Source organism: Ylistrum balloti, unplaced genomic scaffold (assembly GCF_031769215.1).
Source record: "Ylistrum balloti isolate Yb309-2 unplaced genomic scaffold, AGI_CSIRO_Ybal_v1 Utg369814, whole genome shotgun sequence".
NCBI lineage: Eukaryota > Metazoa > Mollusca > Bivalvia > Pectinida > Pectinidae > Ylistrum > Ylistrum balloti.
The window spans coordinates 390,821-406,681 of NW_026781985.1; the positions used below are offsets into that span (position 1 = coordinate 390,821).

The 15,861-nt window shown below is 36.3% G+C and overlaps 1 protein-coding gene across 1 annotated transcript in view; it reads right to left on the minus strand.

Moving 5' to 3' along the window:
• Nucleotides 1-15,861, minus strand: part of LOC132544921 (cytosolic purine 5'-nucleotidase-like) — a 126,755-nt gene that overhangs the window by 66,635 nt on the left and 44,259 nt on the right. The window contains exon 5 of the mRNA XM_060208581.1: nucleotides 3,887-3,982. Coding sequence (XP_060064564.1) covers nucleotides 3,887-3,982 — 96 coding nt within the window. The remainder of the gene's footprint in view (nucleotides 1-3,886; nucleotides 3,983-15,861) is intronic.

The following is a 15,861-nucleotide window of genomic DNA, read 5'->3' on the forward strand; positions in this document are numbered from 1 at the left end:
TTAGACCAGTGTCTCTGTGTGGTCAGACTGTAATTAGACCAGTGTCTCTGTGTGGTCAGACTGTAATTAGACCAGTGTCTCTGTGTGGTCAGACTGTAATTAGATCAATCACTGTTTAGTCAGTATGAGCATTAATATCAAAATTTGGATTACTATATAAATACTTACAAGCTAACTGGTAAGATGAAATTATATATATGAATGTATATTATTAAGTTCAGAGGAGATATAATAGAGTTTTATAGGAAATAAAACACATATAAAACTGTGTGCTGAGAATATTTCTTGAGTACATGAGTTACGCATTGATCATCTATTAAAAAAAAAAAATATCAAAATATAGTACGAAAAAGAGGGTTTATATGCCTAAATCATTCTAACAATTAAACTGGCACAACCACAGACCTACACATATAGAGGAACTACATAGACAAGCAAAATCATGGTGCAGATACAAAATTTGATAATCCAAAATTTTATTATTTATATAGGTAGCTCCACTGCACGGTCAAAAAATATCTTCCTAATTTATGTCTTGAAGTGTTGATAAATCGTAACTGATTAAGATTACCCCCTTGTGGTGAAATTGAGTTTCTCAAATGTCACCAATGCATCTCCATTTTCTTAATTCTTTAAAAATAATAATCATGGGTACACGGATTTGGGATTTCCTCTGTTTTGTTTGCCAAGGTAAGGAAGCACTGTTTGAGATACGTCCTCTTGTTAAGGGTCAAGAAATACCTGACATGGCACACCTGTATGTAAATCACATGGGGACTCAGATTTTGTCGGTGGTATGAACTTAGAGATATTTTTGTATGTGTGTATAAGGGGCTAGGTACCAATAAGGGGTAAATTTTTCTCCAAAGAAACCTTCTTGTAAAACTTTCCCTTTTTCCCTAAATTGTGTGTATGAATTGTGTATTATGTATTGAAATATATTTTCATGGATTTTACATTCAGAATCATATGCATCTAATGAGATTTAAATTTTCCTTGACTTTTCAAAGAATGAATTATGTTTGTTTTAATATTTCTGGAAATACAAAGAATGAATAGTAAAACCAATTTTCTATTAAAAGTTTCAATGAAATATTTCAATCTAGAATTTTAAAAAATGTAAGTTGACAGTTATTGATAAAATAAGAAGATTTATTTGACTGTCAAAGAATGGAACTGCAGAGATTTCAGTTCACAAAAGTCTTAAAGATTTATATACCTTTATACAAAGTCAGGGTCCTGACACTGATACAACTACAGTTATGTGACACTAAATAGCTGGCTCAGATCTCTGTAGCAGTATTTCAAAAGGACTTCGGGGCTGAGAGACCTCTCATTTAAATCATACCACGCTCACGAAGTTCATCCCTTATTCAAATATTTAAAATCGGCCAGGTTAGTGTCAAAGATAGATTAAAATAGAATCTTCCACATCCTGTTTACCTTTATCGGCCCTTAACAATATCCCAACACCCTGACTACATTGGCTATATCAACAGAAAATTATACTGCAATAATATCATCTAGTTTTGAAAAGAAATCAGTGAAAACATTTTACAGTCATCATATAATTGTTCTATAAATGTTGATGTTAAATTTTGTTTCTATTTTTATGACATCTTAATAAAATTTTAAAAAAAAAGAAAAAAATTAAGCTTACAATGCTTAAAAGCCTATGTCATCACAGTTTGCCCATTTAGATTTCTATTAATGTAGAAGCAGCATTTCCACATCAGTCACAATGAATGGTTATGTATAAATTAATGTTACATTACACATAAAGATGTCACTAAAACCGATCATTTTACACCCTGTGAAAAGCAACACTTTTAAGCCTAAGTGTCATTTTTTCTCCTTTATATACTGATACTGCATCACCCTTTTGCAAATATTTCTAATAGTATAACACCTTTTTTCTCTCTCAATTTAACAAGACTCATGAGATCAAACATTATCAATACACTAAGAGGTCGAATATTTAAAGAAAAAGACACCATATCCAAAACCATTTTCATATTTAATGATTGCACATAAGTGAGCTATGCTTTAAAGAATCAAATTTAATGTCCTCTAGGTAAATGCGTGGCTAGTCATTTAATTGAAAATCTAAAAAGCTGTGAATTTCAATATGCATCTTTTTTTTTGTAGAGGCATTTCAGCTATTTAATTTTCTTAAATTGTGCATCATAATGCTGCAAAATTGTCTACTTATTAAATACTCAAGTATAAAAAAAAAATCTTTTAAGTGACAGCTACCCACTGATAGGTTCCTGTACAACAAATGATTTAGGTGTGTTCATATCTTAAATTAACAGAGAGGCCACTTTAAGGAAAAGATTTTATTACAAAGACCTTGACTCCTAATCATGACCTTGACCTTTGATGCTGTCCTTCACCTCAATTTGTCCTTGACCTTTGACTTATTACTCAATCATATGGCCTAAAATGGTAATTTATAGAACCATGTGCTATAAACACAGTATAGCAAATGAAAAACAAGTTTTATGTTATGGTAACAGATTTGACTATGAACAAACTTTAATAACTAAAACATATTTATTAATAGCCTCAACCTGTCTTTTTTAAAAAGAAAATATATTCTACTGATATTTACTTTAAATTAACTTTAATCAAGGACACAAGAGGAAGACTAAAATAAATGAAAATTATTTCTCTGGAATAAACTGACAATCCAAGCTCAACAGAGACTACAATAACTAAACAGTAAAACATCACCAGCTGTCTCTATACATCCATCAAGGCCTGACCAGGTGAGAATTAGGCTGGTCAACAGGTGAGAATAAACTGTCTAGGTCAAAGGTTATGGTAGAAGTGAAGACATTTCCCATTAATAGTTGGGCAGTTTTGACTGAATCCTCTGCTGCACTAGCTGTGTGTCAATGTCACAGTAAGAATAATGACCATTCTCTGTGTATCATTATCTGGTCACTCAGGTGTGGTCAAACTTTTGCCTCTTCTTCCTTAAATGTCGGTCACTCCTGTCAGCAACTCAGGTAATTAACTGACCGGTGCCAGGCTCGGCTACATATTCACTAAAAGATCACATTTTTATCAGACAGGAGTGGACATCACATAGTATCCCACTTTCTACTGATCAAAAGTCTATAATCTTGTATCTTGTCTGCCTGTCTGGCCACTTAAATGGTTCTGATCCATGATCAAAGACACCCACAAGCAACCTACTGAAACTGGCAAAATTGATTTGCCTTCACCCATGAATGCTTCAGACCAAATATGGACAAAATTAAATAATTTCTATAGAAGAAGTTTAAATAACTTACTGAATTTCTCTTTTCTGACCCAATCCCTTAGACATAAAATCTGTTCTGTCGTTCATGACTAGTAGCAATTTTTAGTAAAAGGTTGAGGAGCATTGCACGCTGGACAGATGTCACACCATGGAATAAACTCATCAGTCCTTTGGACCAGGTAAAAACCCTGGATGTACATCTACCTATTCTCATGGTTTCTTATATTCCTGAGTAACTTCATTGAAATCAGATTAAATATTAAGGAGGATATTTCTAAACAAGGATTTCAGATACAAACAAGGTCATTGAAGTTTACCAGGAAATAACTTATCCTCAAGTTTCCAGGGGTTACAATGATCCAGGTGGGACATGGCTAAGTATTATTCCCAAGTCCCTACAAGGCCACCAATGTAACAGAGGTCATTATTCATTTCAATGCCTCTGCTAGTATACGGACCAAGGAACCCATGGCTTACAAGTCTGAAGCTCAATCGACTCAGCTAAAGAGAAGTTCTCTCTAGCGGTATATTGCAGCTAGTATTTACCAGGGTTACAATGGTATAATGTATAGGATATCATACTTGCTAAAATGACAGGAAGAAGAAAAAACTTACGCTTTGAGGAACTGGAAGCCATGGACACAGACCAGGATGTTTCCAAAATAATCAACCTTGAGCATATTTCCATACTGTGTGTCGTACCACAGGCCCCTAAAACACAAGTTACAAATTTGAAACTTCCCTAATATGAAAATCAAGGTACAAGAATTACTAAAAGGCTAAACATGTTAATAATATAATATATATATATATATTTGTAAGTTTAAATATGAGATATAATCCACAACATGCAAAACAATCAAACTCTTTTTATAGAAGATGGCTATCAATGACCAGAATTTAAATTGTTAAAATAATTTTAGTTAAATAAGTGAAATTTGCACAAAATGTACAATTCACAGAGACAATTTAAAGTTCCAAATCAAGAGATTGTCACTGGCATTGGTATTGGATATTGAACCCACAACAGAACTTTACAATTGATTATAAATGGTTGATTTTGCTAGAGTAAAGAGACCTGCACGTAATGTGCCTCTGACATGACAATGTTATGAAAGATGTTGAAAATAACACGTAGAAAATAACACGTAGAAATATGAAATTAAGTTTTTATAAATATGTCTTCAAATCTTCAAACCACACTTAAGCCTGCCTATAAAGGTCAGCCTGTTCTGCTGTAAATAACCCATTTCTGTAGTAAAACCCTGTCTATAAAGGCTTCCTAAGGATATAAAACACCTGTCTATAAGGTCACTAATACTAAAAACCTGTCTATAAAGGCTTCCTAAGGATATAAAACACCTGTCTATAAGGTCACTAACTAAAAACCTGTCTATAAAGGCTTCCTTAGGATATAAACCATCTGTCTATAAGGTCACTAATACCAAAAACCTGTCTATAAAGGCTTCCTAAGGATATAAAACACCTGACTATAAGGTCACTAACTAAAAACCTGTCTATAAAGGCTTCCTAAGGATATAAACCACCTGTCTATAAGGTCACTAATACTAAAAACCTGTCTATAAAGGCTTCCTAAGGATATAAACCACCTGTCTATAAGGTCACTAATAATAAAAACCTGTCTATAAAGGCTTCCTAAGGATATAAACCACCTGTCTATAAGGTCACTAATACCAAAAACCTGTCTATAAAGGCTTCCTAAGGATATAAACCACCTGTCTATAAGGTCACTAATAATAAAAACCTGTCTATAAAGGCTTCCTAAGGATATAAACCACCTGTCTATAAGGTCACTAATACCAAACACCTGTCTATAAAGGCTTCCTAAGGATATAAACCACCTGTCTATAAGGTCACTAATAATAAAAACCTGTCTATAAAGGCTTCCTAAGGATATAAACCACCTGTCTATAAGGTCACTAATACCAAACACCTGTCTATAAAGGCTTCCTAAGGATATAAACCACCTGTCTATAAGGTCACTAATACTAAAAACCTGTCTATAAAGGCTTCCTAAGGATATAAACCACCTGTCTATAAGGTCACTAATACTAGAAACCTGTCTATAAAGGCTTCCTAAGGATATAAACCACCTGTCTATAAGGTCACTAATAATAAAAACCTGTCTATAAAGGCTTCTTAAGGATATAAACCACCTGTCTATAAGGTCACTAATAATAAAAACCTGTCTATAAAGGCTTCCTAAGGATATAAAACACCTGTCTATAAGGTCACTAATACTAACAAGAGTACTGCAATGCGGAACAAAATACGCCTGTGACTATCCAAAACAGCAACGGGGTTTAACTCTTATTCAAATCGTCTAATCAAAACCCCGTTCAAGAAAACACAATTTCATATCATGGTGATTAAGCCTACCAAGTTTCATAAAGATCGACTGAAAAATGTTGGAGGAGATCTCCAGACAAGATTTCTATAGTGAAATAAACAAAGGGGCATAACTCTTATTCAAATAGTTTAATCAAAACTCTATTCAAGAAAACACAATTTCATATCATGGTGATTAAGCCTACCAAGTTTCATAAAGATCGGCTGAAAAATGTAGGAGGAGATCTCCGACAAATAAAAGTTTACGACGGACGCCGGATGCCGGACGGACGGACGGACGGACGGATGGACGGACAGACAGCACCAAACCATAATAGGTCCGTCTTTCGACGGGCATATAAAAACCTGTCTATAAAGGCTTCCTAAGGATATAAACCACCTGTCTATAAGGTCACTAATACTAAAAACTTGTCTATAAAGGCTTCCTAAGGATATAAACCACCTGTCTATAAGGCCACTAATAATAAAAACCTGTCTATAAAGGCTTCCTAAGGATATAAACCACCTGTCTATAAGGTCACTAATACTAAAAACTTGTCTATAAAGGCTTCCTAAGGATATAAACCACCTGTCTATAAGGTCACTAATAATAAAAACCTGTCTATAAAGGCTGTTTTACTATAATTAAAACCTATCTATTGTGGTCACCTCTGTATGTTCACAGCTTGTCGATAAAGGTCATCTCAGTATAAATGAATACCTGTCTAGAAAGGTCACCTCTGTATAATTAAAACTTGTCTAACAAGGTCACTTCAGTTCAATTATTACCTGTCTAGAAAGGTCAGCTCTGTTTAATTAAAACCTGTCTAACAAGGTCACCTCAGTTCAATTATTACCTATCTAGAAAGGTCATCTCAGTTTAATTAAAACCTTTCTGTAAAGGACAATGATTTCTGAAATAGGTCCATCCATCTTATGGCTGACAAGTTTCATTGTTTAAGTTAACTACTACCTGTTGAAAGCTCTTGTACGTTAAATTCTATAACCTAACTAATTCTCCTTTTCTATTTAAGAATTATTCTATCAAAATCTTTTTTACTGTCCACAGTTATATGCACCATATATATGTACTATATAAAAATGTCATAAACAGATGTTTTTGATATAATTATCATCAACAGATTTGAGGCACTTTTGACAAGTGGTGTCACTAAGACAGCTTGTATACTCAGAAAATTCATTTCACGCTCAAACCTCACCAAAATACACGTTACTAGATTTACCAAACAGCTGGAAAATTTTAAATACATAATTGATATATTCTCGCTGAAACAATTTTCATAAACTAACTTCCGATCATTACCATATGAATTTACCATAACTCTGCTGGAGGATAAAAAGGTGAAAGTGATAAGTTTATAGAGAGTATGGCGTAGTAACACGCGTAGGTCGCCAGGGACGCCCATCAGCGATAAGTGTATAGAGAGTATGGCGTGGGTCGCCTGGGACACCCATCAGTGATAAGTTTATAGAGAGTATGGCGTCGGTCGCCAGGGACACCCATCAGTGATAAGTTTATAGAGAGTATGGTGTAGTAACACGCGTAGGTCACCAGGGACGCCCATCAGTGATAAGTGTATAGAGAGTATGGCATGAATCGCCAGGGACGCCCATCAGTGGTAAGTGTATAGAGAGTACGGCGTGGGTCACCAGGGACGCCCATCAGTGATAAGTGTCTAGAGAGTATGGCGTGGGTCGCCAGGGACGCCCATCAGTGATAAGTGTATAGAGAGTATGGCGTGGGTCGCCAGGGACGCCCATCAGTGGTAAGTGTATAGAGAGTACGGCGTGGGTCGCCAGGGACGCCCATCAGTGATAAGTGTATAGAGAGTATGGCGTGGATCGCCAGGGACGCCCATCAGTGATAAGTGTATAGAGAGTATGGCATGAATCGCCAGGGACGCCCATCAGTGGTAAGTGTATAGAGAGTACGACGTGGGTCACCAGGGACGCCCATCAGTGATAAGTGTCTAGACAGTATGGCGTGGGTTGCCAGGGACGCCCATCAGTGATAAGTGTATAGAGAGTACGGCGTGGGTTGCGAGGGACGCCCATCAGTGATAAGTGTCTAGAGAGTATGGCGTGGGTCGCCAGGGATGCTGATCAGTGATGAGTGTATAGAGAGTATGGCGTGGGTCGCCAGGGACGCCCATCAGTGATAAGTGTCTAGAGAGTATGGCGTGGGTTGCGAGGGACGCCCATCAGATTAAGTGTCTAGAGAGTACGGCGTGGGTCGCCAGGGACGCCCATCAGTGATAAGTGTATAGAGAGTACGGCATGGGTTGCGAGGGACGCCCATCAGTGATAAGTGTCTAGAGAGTATGGCGTGGGTCGCCAGGGATGCTGATCAGTGATAAGTGTATAGAGAGTATGGCGTGGGTCGCCAGGGACGCCCATCAGTGATAAGTGTCTAGAGAGTACCGCGTGGGTTGCGAGGGACGCCCATCAGTGATAAGTGTCTAGAGAGTATGGCGTGGGTCGCCAGGGATGCCCATCAGTGATAAGTGTCTAGAGAGTATGGCGTGGGTTGCGAGGGACGCCCATCAGATTAAGTGTCTAGAGAGTATGGCGTGGGTCGCCAGGGACGCCCATCAGTGATAAGTGTCTAGAGAGTATGGCGTGGGTCGCCAAGGACGCCCATCAGTGATAAGTGTATAGAGAGTATGGCGTGGATCACCAGGGACGCCCATCAGTGATAAGTGTATAGAGAGTATGGCGTGGGTCGCCAGGGACGCCCATCAGTGATAAGTGTCTAGAGAGTACGGCGTGGGTCACCAGGGACGCCCATCAGTGATAAGTGTCTAGAGAGTATGGCGTGGGTCGCCAGGGATGCTGATCAGTGATGAGTGTATAGAGAGTATGGCGTGGGTCGCCAGGGACGCCCATCAGTGATAAGTGTCTAGAGAGTACGGCGTGGGTCGCCAGGGACGCCCATCAGTGATAAGTGTATAGAGAGTATGGCGTGGGTCGCCAGGGACGCCCATCAGTGATAAGTGTATAGAGAGTATGGCGTGGGTCGCCAGGGCTGCTGATCAGTCAACTGAAACACAGTTTTTCACAAAAAGCAGTAAAATAACATTGGCTGCTATTTTTACATGTATCTTATTTGTAACTATTTATTTTGTAATCATTTTCCTTTGGCTGTAAAATGTTGAAATTAAGTAACAGCACAACCATTGTTATACAAAGATCAATTCAACCAGACTTCACAATTAAGCTCCCAATTTTCTGGAAAATTAATTTCAAAACTTATTTACCAAAAAGTGAAAAAATATTTCAAACTACCCTATCACATCTAATTTTGGTTAAGAACATTTCATTTTATACTAAGACAGATTTTCAATTGGAAGCTTATAGAGCTCTATAGAAACAGTTCCTTGAATAAATCCTAAATACCACTACGGGTTCTTACACGATTATTTAGGTAGATTTTCGTTCTAAACTTCCTAATTATGTTCAGTGTATGCCCCTTTTGCAGTAATGCTTATTACATACAGAGCATATCCAAAGAAAACGAAAAACTGATAAGATCTTTTAAAAACACCATGCTCCACACATAACAGGAAGTAAGCGCCTGACGCCACTTTCGCATCAAATAAACATGTTATTTCTAATTTGGTTCCACATGCTAAGAGCGTAATGTGAAAGTCGTCAAAATGCCACAAAGCATTTCTGTCCGAAGTCTCCATGCAAAAATTGAATATCCGGCATCTTTTTAAAATTAAATCATCAGCTTGAACACACTTACATCCTAAATTAGGCAGCGTACGTACGCCACAACAACGGAAACTCTCTGAACTGCCAATTTGTGGGATAAAGGGTAAAACCGATATGCTTCTGTCATGTAGTGTTTTCCTGAGAAAGTTTCCTCACATCTTTGTTCATGATAGTGAGAATATGTTAAAATTCCGGCAAATTGTCTCAGATTAATGAGCAGAGGTAAAGTCAAATTTATTCAAGTGAACAGAAAACAGAGAAACATAAATTTGGAGATTTACTACACTGGGTTTTTTCTCAGGGTGTGAGCACAGCGTATGCAAGACATTAAACAAATGGCTTCCATGTGGGTTAGCATCTGATAGACAAGAATTAAACCAACCAGCTCGGGGTATACAAAACACAATGATACAGCCTAAATTGTTTCAGTGCACACATGTGCTAGAACTTATTAACCAAGGATAAACTCAGCATAATCAGTGTTGAAAGCTTCATTTTATCTACAGATTTCATTCTATATTATAAAGCAATACAGTAATAATGAAGAGATCCAAAAGGGATCTACACGCCCATCATTGTTTGATCTTGTTCTTTAAAACAACGTTCTTTCTTCCAATTCTTTGCTGTTCTATCCTCTTACTTGCTTTTAATAGCAAAACTAACCTTTAACAATCAAATAAAAAACGGCCGTCTCTCAGCCATTTTCTTAATCTGATCAGTGACAAAATCAAAAGAAGACAAATATAGATCAATGGGAACCGACTGCAAAAATAAATTTTCATCGTCAAAATCCAAGATGGGAGCCTAATGGCCATTTTGTTTTCTGCACTGAATTCAAAATTGAATGGGTACAACTAGGAACCATGTGGAACCAACACATCAAGATTCAGAAACATCCTACCAATATTTCTCAAGAAATAGTGACAAGATTATCACTAATGAATGTCTCCTGAAAACAACATAAGACAGGTAAGAACAGATGTCCCTGATCCCATAATTCTGTGCATTCCGCAATATTGTCACACTTTGGAAAGTCCTCTGCAAACCCCAGCAATGCCAGTTTATGCTTGACGTGAAAATCATTCGGAATATTTTCATGAACACCTAGTTTGTCAAATGACTGACGCTAGATGTTGGATAATTTCCACCAATCAGAAAGCTAGGATTGGTAGTGGCAGCTAGTTCCGAAGGCTGTGACAATAGGCTGAAACAGTAACTGTTTAAGCTTTAAAAACAAAGCTTAGCTATGCTCCACATGCAAAATAAAGGCAATAAGTCTGCAATCAAAGGGTTGCTGACCTTGAGTTTGGTGCAGTACACACCCCTTTAGTATGACCAATGTATATACCATATTTCACGATCCTTGCTTCATTGTGGACTAAGGCATGGTGCATACACAAAAAGGAAGGACTGACAATGTGGCAAATCTTATAATAAATAATAACAAACTTCAATTGTCAAAATCCTAAATGCCACATATCACCCGATTTTATTGACTGATTCAATACAAAATCACATAAGCACATCTCGGGAATGTCCTGGAACCTAATCATCATGTTTGAGAAATATTCTCCCATAACTTCTCAAGGAATATTAACGACAAACTTCAATTGTCCAAATCCAGCATGGCCACCTGTAGGTCATTTTGATTTCCAGACCGACATCAAACTAAATGAACAAAGCTCGGGGAACCTACACATCAAGTTTCGGAAATATCTTGCCAGTACTTCTCAAAAAACAGAAACAACAACTGACACTTTCAAAATCCAAGATGGTTGCCGGTCGGCCATATTCTTTTCCTAACCAGTCTCTAAATTGCATGGGTAAAAGTAGGAACCCATCGAAACCTACATATGGAGTTTGAGAAATATCATTCCAACACTTCTCAAGTAAAAGTGATAATCAGAATTGTTAATAACTGAATGGCATATAGATGGATACTGGACTACAGACATTGGGCGATTCAAATATTGGTAGTCCAACATCTATCATACATGGTGGGCTAGAAAGGTGAAAACAAATTTGCATTGTCAAAATCCATGATGGCCACCTATTTTTCTGATCTGTTCCAAAATCAGCGGGACACAACTAAGGACCAAGAAGATGGTAAATGAAATGAAAAATAAGAAAGATCCCATCCATTCCTTCTCAAAACATTAAAAAAATCTCTTTTATTGCCAAAATCCAAAATGGCTACCTGGAAGCCAAAGATCAAAAGGACACAAATTGGGATCAAGGAAAACCTTTATTGTAATAAATTTGAGAAAGATCCATCTACCAATAGTCCTCAAGAAATAGTGATAACAAACTTTAATTGTAAGATATCCCGTTGTCTGCCATTTTGTTTTCTGATCAATTCCGAAATGAAAAGAACACCAATTTTGACCAAGGGGAATGTGTGTATGATCAATCATATTCTTCAAAAGATATATCAATAACAAACTTTTATTGTCAAAATCTAACATGTCCATCTATCGGTCATTTTGTTTTTCTGAACAGTCCCAAATTTAAAATGTCACAACTAAGGATCTAGGGGAACCTTTCACTACTTCTCAAGAAATATCCATAACCAAAATTGTTTTTGGGATTGACAGATGACAGACAGAAACACAGACAGATGACAGACAGAAACAGACAGATGACAGACAGAAACAGACAGATGACAGACAGATGACAGACAGAAACACAGATGACAGACAGCAACACAGACAGATGACAGACAGAAACACAGACAGATGACAGACAGAAACACAGACAGATGACAGACAGAACCACAGACAGATGACAGACAGAAACACAGACAGATGACAGACAGAAACACAGACAGATGAAGGGACAAAGATGGTGGCATATAAAAATCAAAATGACTTGGAACTTAAACATGTAAATTAATTTATTGCTATCACCCTTTAAAAGATTTTTTAATTATCATAACTTAACTAATCTATCAGTAGCTGTGCATTATCTTATGAATGTCCTCGTTCATTAACTTTTCAAAATATCAGACTAAGTTATTTTTGCAAAATCCTTATTGGAGAGATGTGGGGCACAAAAATGTAACATAAATCCTTAAGTCATCTTCTTTATGCCAAATTTTGCTTTCCTTGCAATCAAAGACTGCAATAGAGAAAACTGACCTTTAGGTACTTGAAATTGTGTTTTTTCTAATCACATCTATTAAATAACACCAAAACTTTGTATTTGAAGTAAGAAAATAGCACTTGAGAAGGAAAACTTGTACCAAGCAATACTACATTTTGACGACTGGAATTTCTGACATTTTATTTCTATAGCGTAACGATGGTTTCACCATATCAAGATTTTAAAACCCTAGTTTTTAGTGAATAGCAGTATTTTGGAGTGTGCCTTAATGGTTTCTCTCTCTCTCTCTCTGTCTCTACAAACAGCTGACAACTCTTCTAAAGCAGTGTATACTTAAGAAAATCCTGTATTTCCTCAAGCCCACAACATAATTACTTCAAGACGACATCAGCAAAAGATTAGACTTCTGAATATATTTGACCAATAAGAATGGCTGTTTGTTTGGACTAGGCTGTTTGAATGCCAAGTGTTGTGTTCATATGTTCTGTAGAAAAGTGTTATTGGTTATGGTTATAACTTTGCATCAGGCAGTGCTGATATATCATAATTTCTATAACAATATGTTATAGTTATAACTTTATAATACTGCAGCACTGATATATCAGCCTTTCTATGATACTCCGAACTTCATTAGCTTTGAAAATTTTACTCTCTTTCATTTCAGCCCTTCAGCTGTTCAGGAAATTTTAGTTTTGATGTGTTAATTATTGAGTTGGTATATATAATTTGTCTTTAGGATATATCAGGAGGGAAATTCAAAACTCTGAAGAAAATTATATTTGTTTTCATCAAAGGATTAATACCCAAGGTTTAATGATTTTCATAAATGAAAGCAGCATGCATGACTGCTTGTGTAGGACTGTACTCTTTAGGCACACTTGTGGACCCATGCAGCACGTGAGATCTGGAGTCTCTTATAAAGGTTAACCTCATGTACAATGAGACAGACTTGCTCCAAAGTAAATTACACAATTTGTTTAAAATGACGTTTAAGATATCTTTATTAAAAAGAGTATCAGTGAAACTGATAAATGCTCCCTGAAAACAACTTTACTGCACACAAAAATTAATCAAAGGACAAAAAACGACTTTACTGCACACAAAAATTAATCAAAGGACAAAAAATGACTTTACTGGACACAAAAAATAATCAAAGGGCAATAATTCTGTAATTAATAAGTTGTAAGTCCTGAATTTGGTATGCTGCACATTCTCTTAGTATGACAAATGTATACACCAAGTTTTCATATCTTTGCAAAAGAGAGTTATACGTCTTGTACACTGCACTTCCCCTTATCAACATCTATCTATCTGTGAAGTTTTGTGTTGATACCTCTGATAGTTTTTGTGCTCCGGACAAAATTATAACAGACTGAGAGATGGCCAGACAGATGGACAAACAGACAGATAAACAGACTGCAGACAGCCAGGCATACAAAGCAGTGATTATATGATCTCCCTTTGCAGAGCATAAAAAAAGTAAAATTGAAAATAGAACAGCAGGTCTAGAATTACAAACAAGAATTAAAATTCTATACTCCTATATATGCTTTTCAGGTTGTCATGGTCAGGTTAATTCAAACAGACAAATACAAACAAGGGTCATGGTGGCCTTGACCTTGTATGAACAGACGTGGCAGGAGGTTGGGAGATAAAAAACAATATGATTTCTATGCTGTGTCAGTGATTCTGACAAGAAAAATATGCCTCCAACCATGAGTTAATTGTACATAGTGGTCAAGAAGTCCTACATCAATTATACTGGCCATTTGGAGGTGTTATCCACCAGTGTTAATTCGACTTGACCAGTGGCTATCAGTCAACAACACGGTCAGTTTCATCTGTCATGTTAGTCTATTTGTAAAAAATTATTGTTATAAAAGTAACCATCCTTCAAAACACTTTTATCAAGAGATTTTCATTGCATTATAACTTTAACTGATGACTTTAAAACCCATAGCTATAATTTAAACAGAAATTGTTCTAGTTTCAGTCTCAGTGACCTCAATTTTATGTATGACCTTGACCTACCCTAGACAGGTATCCTTGTTAGCCTATATATCATAATGTCCATCCATTATGTGACCTCTAACCTCTATTACTCTGTAATATCTGAGATAAAATTAGACCTATGAGCCTCAGTAGTGTCCAACCATACATGTTACATTATGATATGTACATAAGTAAAAAAAGTTTAAACAATTTGTTGCATATCACTAAATAATCAAGTCTTTACCCATCTGATCACTTGCATTATGTGAATTACTACAAAACTGCATCACATATCATAATATTTCTTTTGTTTCACTGAAATTGGTTCCAAGGTTTAGGGGAAATCTGACCAAGATCCCTCAAATCATTTTCAGTCACAATGGCAACTAAATAACATCGAATGTTTCCAAAATTCTTATGTATCAATTTTTGGCATTAATCCTCAGTATCCCAAATGTGACCAATCACAAGCCTTCATTATCTTTCATCAATAACTCTTCTTGAAACACCTGATGTGTCAAATCATAGACTTTGATCAGTTTAATCATTTGACCAAATTTTATTAAAATTGTTCCAAAGACTTATGACCTATGTTTCACTACACAAATACATCTGTATAGTGACCTGGTTACTATGACAACCAAAACAACTGCTTAAAAAGTCTGCATGTTTAATGTAGTTTTATTGAAATTAATGCAAAAGCTTAGGAGTTTTCAGGACAAGATTTCTTTGTAGATACATGAATAGATGGGCGGACATACAAGCTTACATATGGATGGATGGACAGACACACAGACAGACCGTCCTCCAGACCAGGTGATCTAAAAATTACAGCGAATCAAAAAAGAAGTTAGTTGTATTTGATAAAGTTTTTAATTTTCAATTAATACAACATTAGGACCACAAAGTCTCAATATCACAAACCATAAGTAATGTGTGTGTCTATTTATCCAAAAATTCCTGATTGGTTCTAGATTAAGGATTGTTGGAATGAGGCACACAGAACTGGTACAGATGATGACTTGGACACCTGTCTGCTCCACATTCTGTTTACATCTAATGAATGAAGGCCTACACAACAGTTGTAACTCATAACACATGGAAATTCTCCTCCTTTGTGTGTCTGAGCCAAAACAGATAAATCATTACGTTGGTAAACATGTTTTTTAATAACTTTATCTCCATAGTGACATGAACCCCCCCTTATCTATGAAGACAGCTTATAAAATTCCTCTGACAAACTGGACATCTCAATTCACACCCAATGGCTAACACAACTTTTCATTACATATTCTAAGCACAATAAGGATTTCATGAAAGTTTACCTATCTCTTCTACTTGTCTTTAACTCAAAAAGACATGCCTTTGGTAAGAGTTTGATCCAGATCAAAATGAAAAACATCTTATGT